General features: G+C 52.8%; 7 protein-coding genes across 8 annotated transcripts; 2 read left to right on the top strand and 5 right to left on the bottom strand.

Moving 5' to 3' along the window:
- Window positions 1-11: 11 nt before the first annotated feature.
- On the bottom strand, window positions 12-504 carry LOC6900013 (uncharacterized). Its single transcript, XM_002135342.3, has 2 exons — window positions 397-504; window positions 12-337 (listed from the first exon to the last, which is right to left on the bottom strand). Exons 1-2 carry the CDS (start codon window positions 409-411, stop codon window positions 68-70), a joined length of 285 nt encoding a protein of 94 aa, XP_002135378.3. The 5' UTR covers window positions 412-504; the 3' UTR covers window positions 12-67.
- A 1008-nt stretch (window positions 505-1512) lies between these two features.
- On the top strand, window positions 1513-2437 carry LOC6900012 (keratin-associated protein 6-2). Its single transcript, XM_002135341.2, has 2 exons — window positions 1513-1746; window positions 1811-2437. Exons 1-2 carry the CDS (start codon window positions 1735-1737, stop codon window positions 2258-2260), a joined length of 462 nt encoding a protein of 153 aa, XP_002135377.2. The 5' UTR covers window positions 1513-1734; the 3' UTR covers window positions 2261-2437.
- A 108-nt stretch (window positions 2438-2545) lies between these two features.
- LOC6900011 (cuticle protein 10.6) lies at window positions 2546-3351 on the bottom strand. Its single transcript, XM_002135340.3, has 2 exons — window positions 3211-3351; window positions 2546-3142 (listed from the first exon to the last, which is right to left on the bottom strand). The coding sequence occupies exons 1-2, from the start codon at window positions 3220-3222 to the stop codon at window positions 2693-2695; spliced, it is 462 nt and encodes a 153-aa protein (XP_002135376.1). The 5' UTR covers window positions 3223-3351; the 3' UTR covers window positions 2546-2692.
- A 3411-nt stretch (window positions 3352-6762) lies between these two features.
- On the bottom strand, window positions 6763-7328 carry LOC6900010 (cuticle protein 8). Its single transcript, XM_002135339.3, has 2 exons — window positions 7232-7328; window positions 6763-7144 (listed from the first exon to the last, which is right to left on the bottom strand). The coding sequence occupies exons 1-2, from the start codon at window positions 7241-7243 to the stop codon at window positions 6872-6874; spliced, it is 285 nt and encodes a 94-aa protein (XP_002135375.1). The 5' UTR covers window positions 7244-7328; the 3' UTR covers window positions 6763-6871.
- Window positions 7329-8760: 1432 nt separating this feature from the next.
- On the bottom strand, window positions 8761-9754 carry LOC6900009 (uncharacterized). 2 transcript variants are annotated; one of them, XM_033382883.1, is made up of 3 exons: window positions 9577-9754; window positions 9382-9519; window positions 8761-9300 (listed from the first exon to the last, which is right to left on the bottom strand). In XM_033382883.1, exons 1-3 carry the CDS (start codon window positions 9737-9739, stop codon window positions 8861-8863), a joined length of 741 nt encoding a protein of 246 aa, XP_033238774.1. In that variant the 5' UTR covers window positions 9740-9754; the 3' UTR covers window positions 8761-8860. The 2 variants fall into 2 exon arrangements, with proteins under 2 accessions (XP_033238774.1, XP_015043679.1); XM_015188193.2 differs by lacking the exon at window positions 9577-9754 and having other exon boundaries at window positions 8944-9300; window positions 9382-9491.
- A 9-nt stretch (window positions 9755-9763) lies between these two features.
- Window positions 9764-10500, top strand: LOC6900008 (neural Wiskott-Aldrich syndrome protein). Its single transcript, XM_002135337.3, has 2 exons — window positions 9764-9980; window positions 10045-10500. The coding sequence occupies exons 1-2, from the start codon at window positions 9960-9962 to the stop codon at window positions 10348-10350; spliced, it is 327 nt and encodes a 108-aa protein (XP_002135373.3). The 5' UTR covers window positions 9764-9959; the 3' UTR covers window positions 10351-10500.
- A 467-nt stretch (window positions 10501-10967) lies between these two features.
- Window positions 10968-11588, bottom strand: LOC6900007 (vitelline membrane protein Vm26Ab). The gene is made up of 2 exons (XM_002135336.3): window positions 11480-11588; window positions 10968-11402 (listed from the first exon to the last, which is right to left on the bottom strand). Exons 1-2 carry the CDS (start codon window positions 11489-11491, stop codon window positions 11022-11024), a joined length of 393 nt encoding a protein of 130 aa, XP_002135372.2. The 5' UTR covers window positions 11492-11588; the 3' UTR covers window positions 10968-11021.
- Window positions 11589-11974: the final 386 nt, after the last annotated feature.

The following is an 11974-nucleotide window of genomic DNA, read 5'->3' as shown; positions in this document are numbered from 1 at the left end:
ACACGCACACATATAATAAATCCATTATAAATATATTTATTGCAAGTCTTTTAATCAGGGATGCCCCTTAGGATCCCCCTTCTGGCCACCGTCGGACGTTCTTCACGTGGCCAATGCGCTGGAAGAGGGGCACGTGCTCGAAGGGCGTGTGGGAGATGGGCACCGAGTCGTAGGTGACGTGGGCAATCTTCGTGAGGGGCGCCACAATGGTGTAGCCAGGATGTTGCTCCTGCAGTGGATGGCGATAGATCGGATAGACCGGATGGTGGTGGTAGATCACGGTGGCGGATAGTCCCAGCTGGAGGCTCGCACTCAGCAGCAGGAAGCACATGAAAGTCTTCCAAGAAGCGATTACAGATCAGAATACCTACAGTACACATCTCATTCCTGGTTTACCTTGAGCACTCCCATCCTCGTCCTCGTCCGCGTCCGCTGTGTTGCTTTTGTGACTGCGACTGCACTTGGACTAAGGAGCGGCCCGTTGAAGGCCACTCAATTTATAGGCCCCTCTTCTGGTCTTCCGCCCCATGAATGTTCCCCATTCGATCGGACAGTTAGGAGAACCGGTTGCATTTCCTTTGTAACCCCATGCCCCATGGAACCTGTTGCAACATCTCCCCAAAGCCGCTCTGCCATCGATCCGCCCCGCCTCTCTCCCTCTCTGCCTCTCTCCGTAAACCCGTTTTCAAGTTCAAGTTTAAACCGTCTTGCGGCTGGTCTACGCCTGGGATTGTCCAAGTGTCAGTGACTCTTTTGTGCACATAATTATACTACAGATACTCGCGTCGTATCTCTCGCTTTACATTTCTCTTTCTGCTTTTTATGGGCCGTGTGTGTTAGTCGGTCCCTGTCTCCGTCTCCGTCTCCGTCTGCGTGGCTTCCATTGTCTATGATCGATCTATCGTTAAGCGTTGCCCAATCATTCATTCGTTTGATGATAGCTCTTCGGAGGTGTAAGGAATTGATTAGTCTCCGGCTTTATTTGGCAGAGATTGGTGCTCTTTAAGCATAAATTATACCCTCTAATCGATGCATACCTTTGACGGAGTGCCGCAGACCTTTGTCTGTCTTTGGGCAAATGTTTGTCAATCGATAAGTGGCATTCAATGGGCAGATGGATCGTAAAGATACAGAAAGAGCATCCAGAAATGTGTCTTAATTGAATCTTTCATCTCTGCTTTGACCTCAATCTCAGTCCCAAGCGACAGTTCTCAGTCAAAATCTTTTGATTGCTGCGCCCCCATGAATGGGCCACCCACCGGATGATTCCGCTTGAGATTCAGAGCTGCTGCCGCTGCTGCTGCCGCTGCCGCTGCTGTGGCGACTGGTAATGGTAAATGGGGAACTGGTACAAGTAAATGCCAAACCCGATCCGATCGCTGATTATTCAATGGAGGAGGCCCAAATGGAGCCGAAACTCGCGTGGAACTGGCTTTCGTGTGACGTCGTCCGCGGCCAAGGATGGCTCTGTGACAAGTGGCTGGTGGCTGGTGGCAAGTGGCAGGCTTGGGCTTGGGCTGTGGTTTGGGCTGTAACTGGAAGTGAATTAGATTAGCCATTTGCAGTGCTCATTAGATCACCGATGGCCATTTTGGGCAGGACTCGAGTGCAGCTGGGGACTGGTATAAAAGACCGAGGCTCCGAGCAACTGCAGCAACATTATTGGATCCGACAGTCCCCAGAGCAGACACACCGATACAGCGATAAAGCGACAGCAACCATCCAGCCAGCCACATGATGAAGGGAGTAAGTAAAGGATACCCACCGAAAAGGATACCCATCTGACCCTGTGTCCTGCTCCCCCACCCAGTTGATACTCGTGACGGTCCTGTGCCTGACGACGAGAGGACTGGCAGCTCCTGCCCCCGATCCAGAGCCAGCGCCAGCCCCTGCCCCCGCTCCGGCACCGGCTCCTGCTCCAGCCCCTGCTCCGTCTGGCATTGGGATTGGCCTGGGACATAGCTACGGACTCGGACTGGGACTGGGACTGGGTCTGGGCGTCGGCCACTACGGCGGCTACCATGGCGGATACCACGGAGGATTGGGCCTGGACCTGGGATACCACGCGCCCATCATCTCCAAGACGATCATCGGAAAGAGCTATCTAGGCGGCTATGGGGGCTACGGCGGCTACGGGCTGGGCCATGGCTACGGCCTGGGTCTGGGCCACGGCTACCTGGGGGGCTACGGACACGGACTCTACGGAGGACACGGCTTGGGTCTGGGTCTAGGCGGCTACGGCTACGGGCATGGCTGGTAGAAGCGACTCCGATCCGGCTCCAACGAAGATCCAACTAACGTCAAGGCGAGCGTGCAACATGTGAGAGTTTCCAACCGAGTCATACACAACATATTCCGATAGCCTTAGCAATCAATCAATCACTTAGTCAGTCAGCCAATCAAGCCATCAAATAAATTTATCTGACCTGAACAACACACAAAATCGATCGAGAGTTTCATTTGAGTGAATCGTGGGCAAGGATCTTGTGGAAAGGACATCCGAGCGGGGTTTTCCCCATGAAAAAATGCATTTTGAAAGTTTTGAAATGGAAACGAAATATATTGGTACATAATTCAACCGCAGAATTCACTTTTTTAACATTGTTTTCTTTTGAAGCACAAATTCGCCTCCTCTGGATGAAACGAATGAAGAGCTGGAAGGAGGAGGCATGGCGGAGGCATCCGCATCCGTTTACCAGCCATGGGCCAGGCCGTAGGAGGGAGCAGCAATCGACTTGTAGCCCAATCCCAGGGGAGCATGAGCCAGGCCCAGGGGAGCATGGGCCAGGCCAAGAGGAGCATGGGCCAGTCCCAGGCCCAGACCGAGCGGAGCGTGGCCCAGAGCTGGCGAGGCATAGCTGAGCCTCGGGCCCAGTCCGTAGGCCGAGATGGCCGGAGCAGCCAGCGGAGCGTGGGCCAGGGCGGGGGCGGCGTAGCTAATCCTGGGAGCCAGGCCGTAGGAGGCGGCATACGATGGAGCGGTCAGGCCGTGGCTGTAGGCTGGTGCGGCCAGGGCATGGCCGTACGAGATGGCCGGAGCGGCGGCCAAAGGCAGCGACGGAGCACCCAATCCTCCCAGGTATCCCGGAGCGGGAGCGGGAGCGGCGGCGGCGCTGGCCAGGCAGAAGACGGCGAACACGAACTGCAAACGTGAGGAGGCACAGGGCGTTACACTGGAGGAGATCCCGCAAGGGGTTCCAAGTCACTTACGTATTTGAACATTTTGAGTGGCGTGTGGTATGGAGTCGTGGCAAGAACACTGGGCACCAGCTGAATAATGCCGCTGTCTAAGGCACAAATGCTTTTATAGCCCACAGACTTGCCCAAAAACGTTGCGCGAGAACGAACGGATGGCGGCCCAAAGACCCAGAGACCCACAGATGGAGACCAGACCGAATGCACTTTTACTTTTGTTGCATGGAAGAGAGACACAGAGAGACACAGAGAGGGAAAGAGAGACACCGAGAGAAGGAGAGAGAGAGAGAGAGAGACATGCAAAGCTGGTATCGAGATGGAGATCGTGGCCCGGGACCCCGACTCGCAGTGCCCCGCCCCGCCGCGCCCCAACCCCAAGCAACGCGGATGTTTGGCTGTGACTGAGATTCAAGTATACCCTGGCGGAGGGTATTGCAAATCAGGGACCATCAGGGGATAAGAGCAAAGAAAACGAAGCCATCAAAGACGTAGAGTCATAGAGAAGGATCATATCTAGCAGATTGCCGAATCTGGCTTAGATCCGATCACTATTAAAACCAGAGGGAACAAATTCAATTTCGGCGACTCTGTCTCTCTCTCTTGCACACACTTTTCCTGGTGCAGTGTGCGCCCTCTGGGCGGATGTTTGCTGGAAGTGCATGGACGCATCCTTGGAGGAGTGTTATTCTACGGACGAATCTTTCGGTTCCTAAAGGGTAGAGAAGGTGGCCATAGCAGAAGGCAGAGTTATGGGCAGAGCCATGGGTACCTTTATTCTCGACAGGCATTTGGGCACTGAATACTGCCAAAATCCTTCGGAAAGCGTATCAAACTGTTCGTCCCATGAGGCCAGAGACCAGCCGTTGCTTTGAATAATTTCTGATAAATTTGTATTTGCCAAAAGCCGCCGTCGCGTCGAGTCGAGTGGAGCCGAGTGGAGTGGAGTGGAGTCCGGGGGTCTGTGGGAGGTGTGTGTGAGAAAAACTTAAATTGCATTTTGTTTTTTTGGTTTTTGCCTCGGTTCTTTTTTTTTTGGGCAGCTAACAAGTTTCCCCTCCGCTTCCTTCCCCTGGAAATCATTTAAATGAGCCGCAACGAATGCGTAAGCCTTTTGTAGAAATTTCTGCACTGCACTGCCGTGCACCGGGCTAAATGCTCAGCCAATTGGAGTTGCAGCAGCCCCACCAAAGAGCAAAAGTCTTAATTATGGCACAGATCTGTGACTGTGGCTGTGGCTGCCGTGAATGGGGCGTGTCTGTGGCGCACACCTGTGCGTGAGGCAGTGCTGGCTGCTGGCTGCTGTTGCCAAACCGGACTCCGCACAAGAGAGATGCCGTGCCTCGATGTAGGGCACAGCCAGATCAGCATACTCGTATTGTTCTCGAACAATAACCGATCGACCGACCGCTCGATAAATGGCAGAGGCGTGGGCAAGGTCAGGCCAGCGGAGACGCTGAGAGGGTATGCCGCCACGAGGGCATCGGGCACTCATAATTCATGGGAGCTCTGGCTGCCACTTAATTGCCAGTGAACGACCCACTCTATGCCACACTTTTCGGACACACTTTTTTACGTAAGACTCTATCTGTGGCACTTAACACTCTCCTCTCCTCCTCTCTCCTCTTTGGGCAGCCCCCAAAAGTTGCATGCGTAAATCTCAGCAGCCTCGTCGATGGGGCCTGCCGGGCAAATGGAAAGGAAAAAGGGGCGGAGGCGTGCCACCTCCTGGAGCAAGCGTAGCTCGAAGGAGATTTGCATATCGGCAGGTTCTATATACCATATACGATAGGTAGGTAGGTGGGCGATGACCAGCGACTTCCCAATGCGGCTGTAAATCTCCCAGGCGACGCATTTCAATTAAGAGTAGGAGCCTCTACACAGATCCGGCTCCGGCTACGGCTCCGTCTCCGTCTCTCCATATTCTACACAGTGCGAAAAATCACTGGCAATTAATTTTGTGGCACTTGTGCAACACAGCAACACAGAAACGCAGCGATTAAATCAAAACACACAATTTATTGGGCTCCAGGTTGAAACTCGAGCACTTGGCGGATCGGTCCGGTTTTTGTTTACGGTGGGCCCCGGCCATCCGTCCCTCCGTCCGTCCGTCCGTCGCTTATTGATGTCTCCGATAATTATAATTGATCGAGCAACAAGTTCTAATCGCTGCCACTCGCTGCCATTATCGTTTCAATGCTCACTTCTCTCTGTCTCTGTCTCCGTCGCTGTACGCATATCGTATCGTAATCGACTATCGTTCGACTGTCAATTAGACAAGATTGTGCCACCACACCATACCACACGAGTACGCGTTCTTGAGACCCAGTCAGCAGGGGGTAATTATCGCTGGGAAAACACGCCTCGTAGGCCTAGAAGTTTGTGCGTGAATCAGAGCCAATTGGGGGGCCAGAGCACTCGTGTGCCAGGGTTAAATTCAGACGAAGGGGGCAGACCCTCCACAGGAGTATCTGTCAAGGGTAGCACGGGATATGCGGTCCATCTAGTCGACTGAAATATACCTATTAAAGGCATCCGAAGTATTTCAGAGCTGCAAGGCACCAGAAATGCCAGGAAATATGGATAAGGATGGATAAATATGGATAAATGGATATGGAAATATACAAAGTGTGAATCAGTTCACCCCCTTTGGGGCCTTAAGCCATTTAGAGCTCCAGCGAATCCAGAAGATACGCTGTACGCCCCACCCGTAGGGAGGGGGGGGGCCTCCAATGTGACTTACATCTAAGCAACAGTCGGCATACCCGTGCTCTACAGGGTACTCTCTGCTCCCCACTCTGCAGGGTACTCTCTGTGTTTCCATGGGAAATGCCTGGGTCTTTCCTGCTTCAACCCGCTTTTCGGAAGAGGCGTGGCCGTCGAGACCAAAGATTTTAATTTAATTTTTGTGCTGCAGCAGCGACAAGTACATTCGCTGCCAGAACCCCAGTCCCACGTGCAACAGCAGCAACGGCAGCAGCAGCAAGCGGTGGAGGAGGTAGAGGCGTAGCAGGAGAGGGTGGGATCCGGGGAAGGAGGCGTTTCAAAGGCGTTGAAAACAACGAATTTAAACGAATTTGCCATCAACGCGAGTCAAAGACTAGATTTAATTTGCAAATTTAGTCGGAGTTAAATGTCGTTCTCTGGGCCAAGAGTTTGTTGCCAATTTTCCACTGTTTGCCGGTTGCCGGTTGTCGCTTGCTGGTTGCACGCGGCACGGTATGATTAATGCCACGAATGGGGGGTGGTGCGCGGGGGGACTGAGCCGTGGCAAGGGGCGTGACTCCTTTGGCTTATTGATTGTTTGCGATTAACGAAATGCAATTTCAGCGGCGCCTTTTAATTAAGTGCAACAGAAAGAGAAGCAGCGGCAGCAGCAGTTGAAGGGGCAGGAACCTAAGAGCTGTGGCCCTGTGGCCCTCTGCCACACGCAATTTTCAATTAAAAATGAGACTCGCTGCCGCACTAAAAGGAAAGCCCCAAGGATTAGATTGAGGAACGTGGTCAAAAGTCAATGAACCAGAGACCAGAGCTGGTCTCGAATGGCACAGAAAATAAAACTCGAGGAGATATTTCTCAGTCAGTCAGCGCGTGGGCCTGCTGCATTGCTGCAGTGCATTTCTTTATTTGTCGTACGAGTGTGTGTGTGTGTGTGGCTGTGGCATGCGCGTGTGGCATCCTACTTCTTCAGGACAGCGGCCACTGGAGCTGCGGCATAGACAGCCGGGAAGGCGGCGCTGTGGGCCACGGTGTGGGCGCTCACGCTGCTGGCATAGGGAGCCACATAGGGGGCGTACGCGGCGGTGTAGGCCACAGGGGAGGAGTAGGCCACGGGGGCGGTGTAGGCCAACGGCGAGGAGTAGGCCAGCGGGGCGGAGTAGGCGGCGTTGTAGGCCAGGAGTCCGGGACTGGCAGCAGCAGCGGCGAACAGAGCGCACAGGACGAGGGCGAACTGCAATCGAAGAAGGCGGAGGAGGAGGAGAAGGAGGATGCATTAAGAAGAGTCCTCTTGCTGGAGCCTGGGGTTCATTCTACTTACGAATTTCATCATTTTGCTGATTGTTTGTGTTACTTGGAAGCTTGACTTCTGAATGACATCTTGGCTACAGTCGAGAGTGGTTTATATAGTCGAAAGCCCTCGCCCAAAACAAACCACTTAAGGCCCATCCTTGACGAAAACCGTTTAATGGCAGCACTGGCATCACGTACGCATATCAGGGCCAACACTTCGGCCAACACTCGTTCTTTGCATGGCCATTGCCGGCCAGATGGCAGTGTTTAAGTGTTTTATATGCTCTGCATTCCTATATGTATATCTATTTGCAATAATTGCTCCTCTTCGCGTTTGGGACTGAGTGCGTGGCGTCTCCTCCCACAATGACATTTCCGCACTGGCGTCAGCAGCTGCCTTCTGCGGATTCAATTATCATAATTTAACACTTCGCCTCCATTCAACACCGCCCTTCCCTTCCCTTCCCTTCCCTCCACCCGCCGCGATACTCCTCTCCTTGGGCACGACGTGCCTCCCATCTCAACCAACTCCAGTAGTCCGGTAGTCCGGGGGGGAGCGCGATGCGCGCTGCTCTGCATTCTAATCAGAGATGAGATGCAAATAAATACGAAAAGTGGTTTATCCCACCAGCGAGGGACGCAGCCGGATCGAAGCCCTTCGGTTGAGGTGGAAGGCAATGGCGGCCACAATGAAACAGGAAAGGCCTTTGGGGTCAATGAATCTGATATGTACAGTGGCTACAGAAAGTGCACTCACAACTAGAGGCACTTCCTTGCAGGTTATTGCTCCGATGACCCACTACTATGGCGGGCTATTAATGGTATTCAAAAAGTAAATCCCTGAGGAGCTTGCAACTAATTCACTGAAGGAACGGGAAACACCTCCAAGAAAACGGAGTTTAATGTAATAGAAAAGTGTTCTCATCACCCCAAGTTTGGATCACTATATCATCAGATAAGGCCTGTCGGGTTTCCCAGTCCCAGTTAACAAATTCCTTAGACATTAGCCAGTGGTGCCACCAATATTGTTCGCTACTTCCACTGCCCACCCGCTCAATCCACCTTCTTCGGTCCTGCCCTTCTCCCGAGCTCCGTCCATCGTTTATTCTCGGTTTGGCTGCAGCAATAGACGCTTTCGCCTGCCAATCAATCGCAGTATATTTACATACGCAGCAGTGTATCAATAAATAGTGCCTAAATCAAACTAATCAAAAAGCTACGTAGCCTGCATAGCCATTGTACCGACACAAATACAAAAATCCTATGAAAAATCCAACAAATCTCGTTCTGAACCATCAATTTCTTATCTTTGTTTGGATATGGGTAGCATAATAATAATGCTCACAATAAATAGTATAATGGGTAAGAGGATGGGATCTATTCGTTCAGGCCCACAAACTGATTTGTTCCCTGTTTGAACCACACATTCGGCACAGGATGTGCTCCAATCGAAAGGCCACAAATCCTCCTCAATTAGCACACACTCGCTGCTGTCTTGTGGTACGTGGCAGGCTCTCTTTGCAAACAATTTCCAAACAAAAGAAGGGCTGGGCTGTATACGTTTCACGCAAAGTGCAAATTATTTATTTCGACATTGATATTGTATATTCCGGTGTGTCCTGTGGGTCCTGTGGGTCCTGTTTCCATTTGTTCACTTTCAGCTTCCAGCAGTGTGTTTGGGGAGCGAAAGGAAGAAGAACGAGAGGGCTGAAGGCGGTGCAGTGCAGAGATGTGCAGGTGGTGGAGGTGGTGCAGTGGTTGCAGGTGGTTGCAGGTGGTTGCAGGTGCAGATAGGAGTATCCATATTGTTGGGGGGTTGGTGGGGGGGTCCAGTGTCCAGATTATGCTTTTCCAATGGCCAGTCCCTGATTAGCGGTAGTAGGCGGCATAGGGGTATGCGGAGTAGGCGGACGCATAGGGATACGCGGAGTAGGCGGAGTAGGCGGCGTAGGCGGGGGCTGTGTAGGCGGCGGTGTAGGCAGACGAGTAGGGGGAGGCGGCCACCAGGGGGGAGGAGTAGGCGCTGTACGCCAGTGGGGCAATCACCGCGGGCTTGGCCGCCACACAGGCCACGACGGCGAAGAGGCACAGAGCGAACTGTCGGGTAAAAAAAAAGAGGAGAAGATGAAGATTACTCCTTGGGGTTCCCTGTGGCAGGGATTATCCTTCGATCCTTACGAATTTGAACATGTTGCTGGTTGCTGGTTGTTGTTGTTGGTTGGTTCTCAGGCAGTAGACTGATATCTGCTGCTACCCGGCATCGGAATTTATATAGCAGCAGATCCGCAGATACAGCAGCAAAAGCGAAGGTGATCCCTGGAAATTGGTATGCAAAAGCCACGCTCGAATCGGTTCCAAGACCATATACTATACCCGTATAGCCGTACAGATACGATACGAAGGCGGACCAAGGAGAATCTTTGCTGTGGCACTTTTGGTTTCGTTTCTGAGAGACGCGTGACGAAAAACAATAAACAAATCGAACAGGCACTCGAGTTCGTGCCTGGAATAGCGAATCATCTCCGATCGAATCCATCAGTCAATCGATGGATACTCGTACTACAAGTCTTCGCCCGGTCTGACCCACTGGCTAGTACTGGCTGTACCTCCGGGTTCCACAAGTTTATAAATGCCAGTCCGAACTCCGGCTTGGGTTTCATTCCATTTCTAGAACTTTGAGCAGTCAGAACTCAGATAAAAAAGATACAGATAACAGATACAGATACAGATACAAAGATATACACAGATACGTAGTTATGTACAGATACAGGAAATTAGTAAGTTTCAAGCCAGAGAAAACCCGAGAGATGCACTTGCTCAACGGTGAACAACGATCAACAGGTGCCTCTGCTGCTGCTGCTCCATGTGAGTGCTGCCTCCGCGGGACAGATACGGGATGCTGCCGAGGAGGTGGATGTCCCGCCTGCCCATCGGGCTGCCCCGCCGCCACAGACTGCTGCTGCTGCTGCACCGCCACCGGGCCCCCCGGGACCGCCAGGACCCCCAGGACCCCCAGGTGTGGGTGTGCCGCCGCCCAGCTATCCCTTGTTCTACCAAGCTGCGTGGCTGCCATTCGGACGCTACAGCGGCTCTATACCCCTCGTGGCAGCACCACTTGTGGCACTCACTGGTGCCCCAACACCATGAGTCAACTCAAAATGAAGGCCGCCTTAGCCGCCGGTTCTGGTTCTGGTTGTGGCTCTGGCTCTGGTTGAATTTTCGTTTACTATTTGTTATATTTGATGTTTGTTTTGTTTCGGTTTGTTTTTGATTGGAAATATACGATTATTATATTTAGATGATGTCGGAATAATTATTCAAATGCCACGCACACACTCCTGCCTCTCCGATTGGTGGCAATGACGCAACTCCAATTCGAAACTGCCGACACGTGCTTGTCCTACTGAAAGATGTTTGTTTGCCTCGCCAATCAATACCGTATTCTGAGGCAAGGCATTTGCATTCGATGACGCAAGTCATTTGGCATCTCTCCGGATGATTTCCGCATTTGCTAATGACTAACGGCGACACGGTGGAAGGAGCCATGCGGCATCCTTAAAGCCAAATGCAATTCCAGATAGAAACGAATGAGAAAGGATTCATTCCTTTGACAGCTCTTTTCCCCACAGGCTAAGAACTAGAGCTCCTTCCCGAATCAACGCCATAGAGACTCACGATAGTGATCCATCCATCGCGAGCCCCTTCCTCTCAGAACTCCTAGAACCCAGTAAAAGCGAAGATACAGATTCAGTTTGATTTGTGGGGGGGGGGGGTTTTTTATTGCATTCCGAAGTCAGTTTTCAATCCGTTTTAGAGCCTTACAAAACGGTGGTGTAGCCAGCGGCATAAGGATAGCTGGCATAGGGATAGGCGGAGTAGGCAGCGGCCACTGGAGCGGAGTAGGCAGCGGCCACAGGAGCGGAGTAGGCAGCGGCCACTGGGGCAGTGTAGGCAGCAGCCACAGGAGCGGAGTAGGCAGCAGCCACTGGAGCGGTGTAGGCTGCAGCCACTGGGGCAGTGTATGCGGCAGCCACTGGGGCGACAATTGGGGCAGCGGCGACTCCGTTGAAGTTACGTGCCACATACTGGGAGCTGGTGGCAGTCACCACACCCGCGGGCACAGCGGCACCCACCACAACGGCAGGCTTGGCCTCCGCCACACTGCAGGCGATGGCAGCCACGAGGACAACGAGAGCGGACTGCAAGGAAGAGAGAGACAGAGGACACTTGTAGGGATCTCCGTCGAAAGACCAGGATGCGGATCGGCAGTCCTTACCAGCTTGAACATCTTGGAGATTGTTTGGGGGATTAGTGTGTGATTTGAGCAAACAAATTGGACTATAATCAACCGAGTGGCCAGCTGTGGTTTTATACCCCAGACCCCGGCCGTACGAATGGGAGCGGGCGGATGGTTCTACCGCTGCTCTGCGCCGCTGCACGGGAATGCAGAGCGGGGCGGCCTTTGAGTGGCTCCAAATGCTGGCTACGTGCCCGCGGCTTTTGGGTTTCGGGGCTTCGGGGAGGTCGAGTTCCCGATCTGGTATTTCGGGCACGTTTCCAAATGGTGAGTGAGCCCATAAAAGTTGTTGCCGCACTGAAGGTGAGTCTATTGGCCAGTGCCCAGTGGGCAGTAGCCAGTAGCTGTTGGGAGGAGTGATTGATGCCAACTGCCAATGCTAATTGGCATCGCTGGCCGATGAGTAACCTCTCGTGCCAAAAGCCAAAAGCCAAAATAGTTGGGTGGGTGAGGGAGGGCTCCGCTTTAATCCGA

Source organism: Drosophila pseudoobscura, chromosome X, assembly GCF_009870125.1.
Source record: "Drosophila pseudoobscura strain MV-25-SWS-2005 chromosome X, UCI_Dpse_MV25, whole genome shotgun sequence".
In the NCBI taxonomy this organism is placed as follows: Eukaryota; Metazoa; Arthropoda; class Insecta; order Diptera; family Drosophilidae; genus Drosophila; species Drosophila pseudoobscura.
This window is presented reverse-complemented; position numbering and strand designations above follow the sequence as displayed.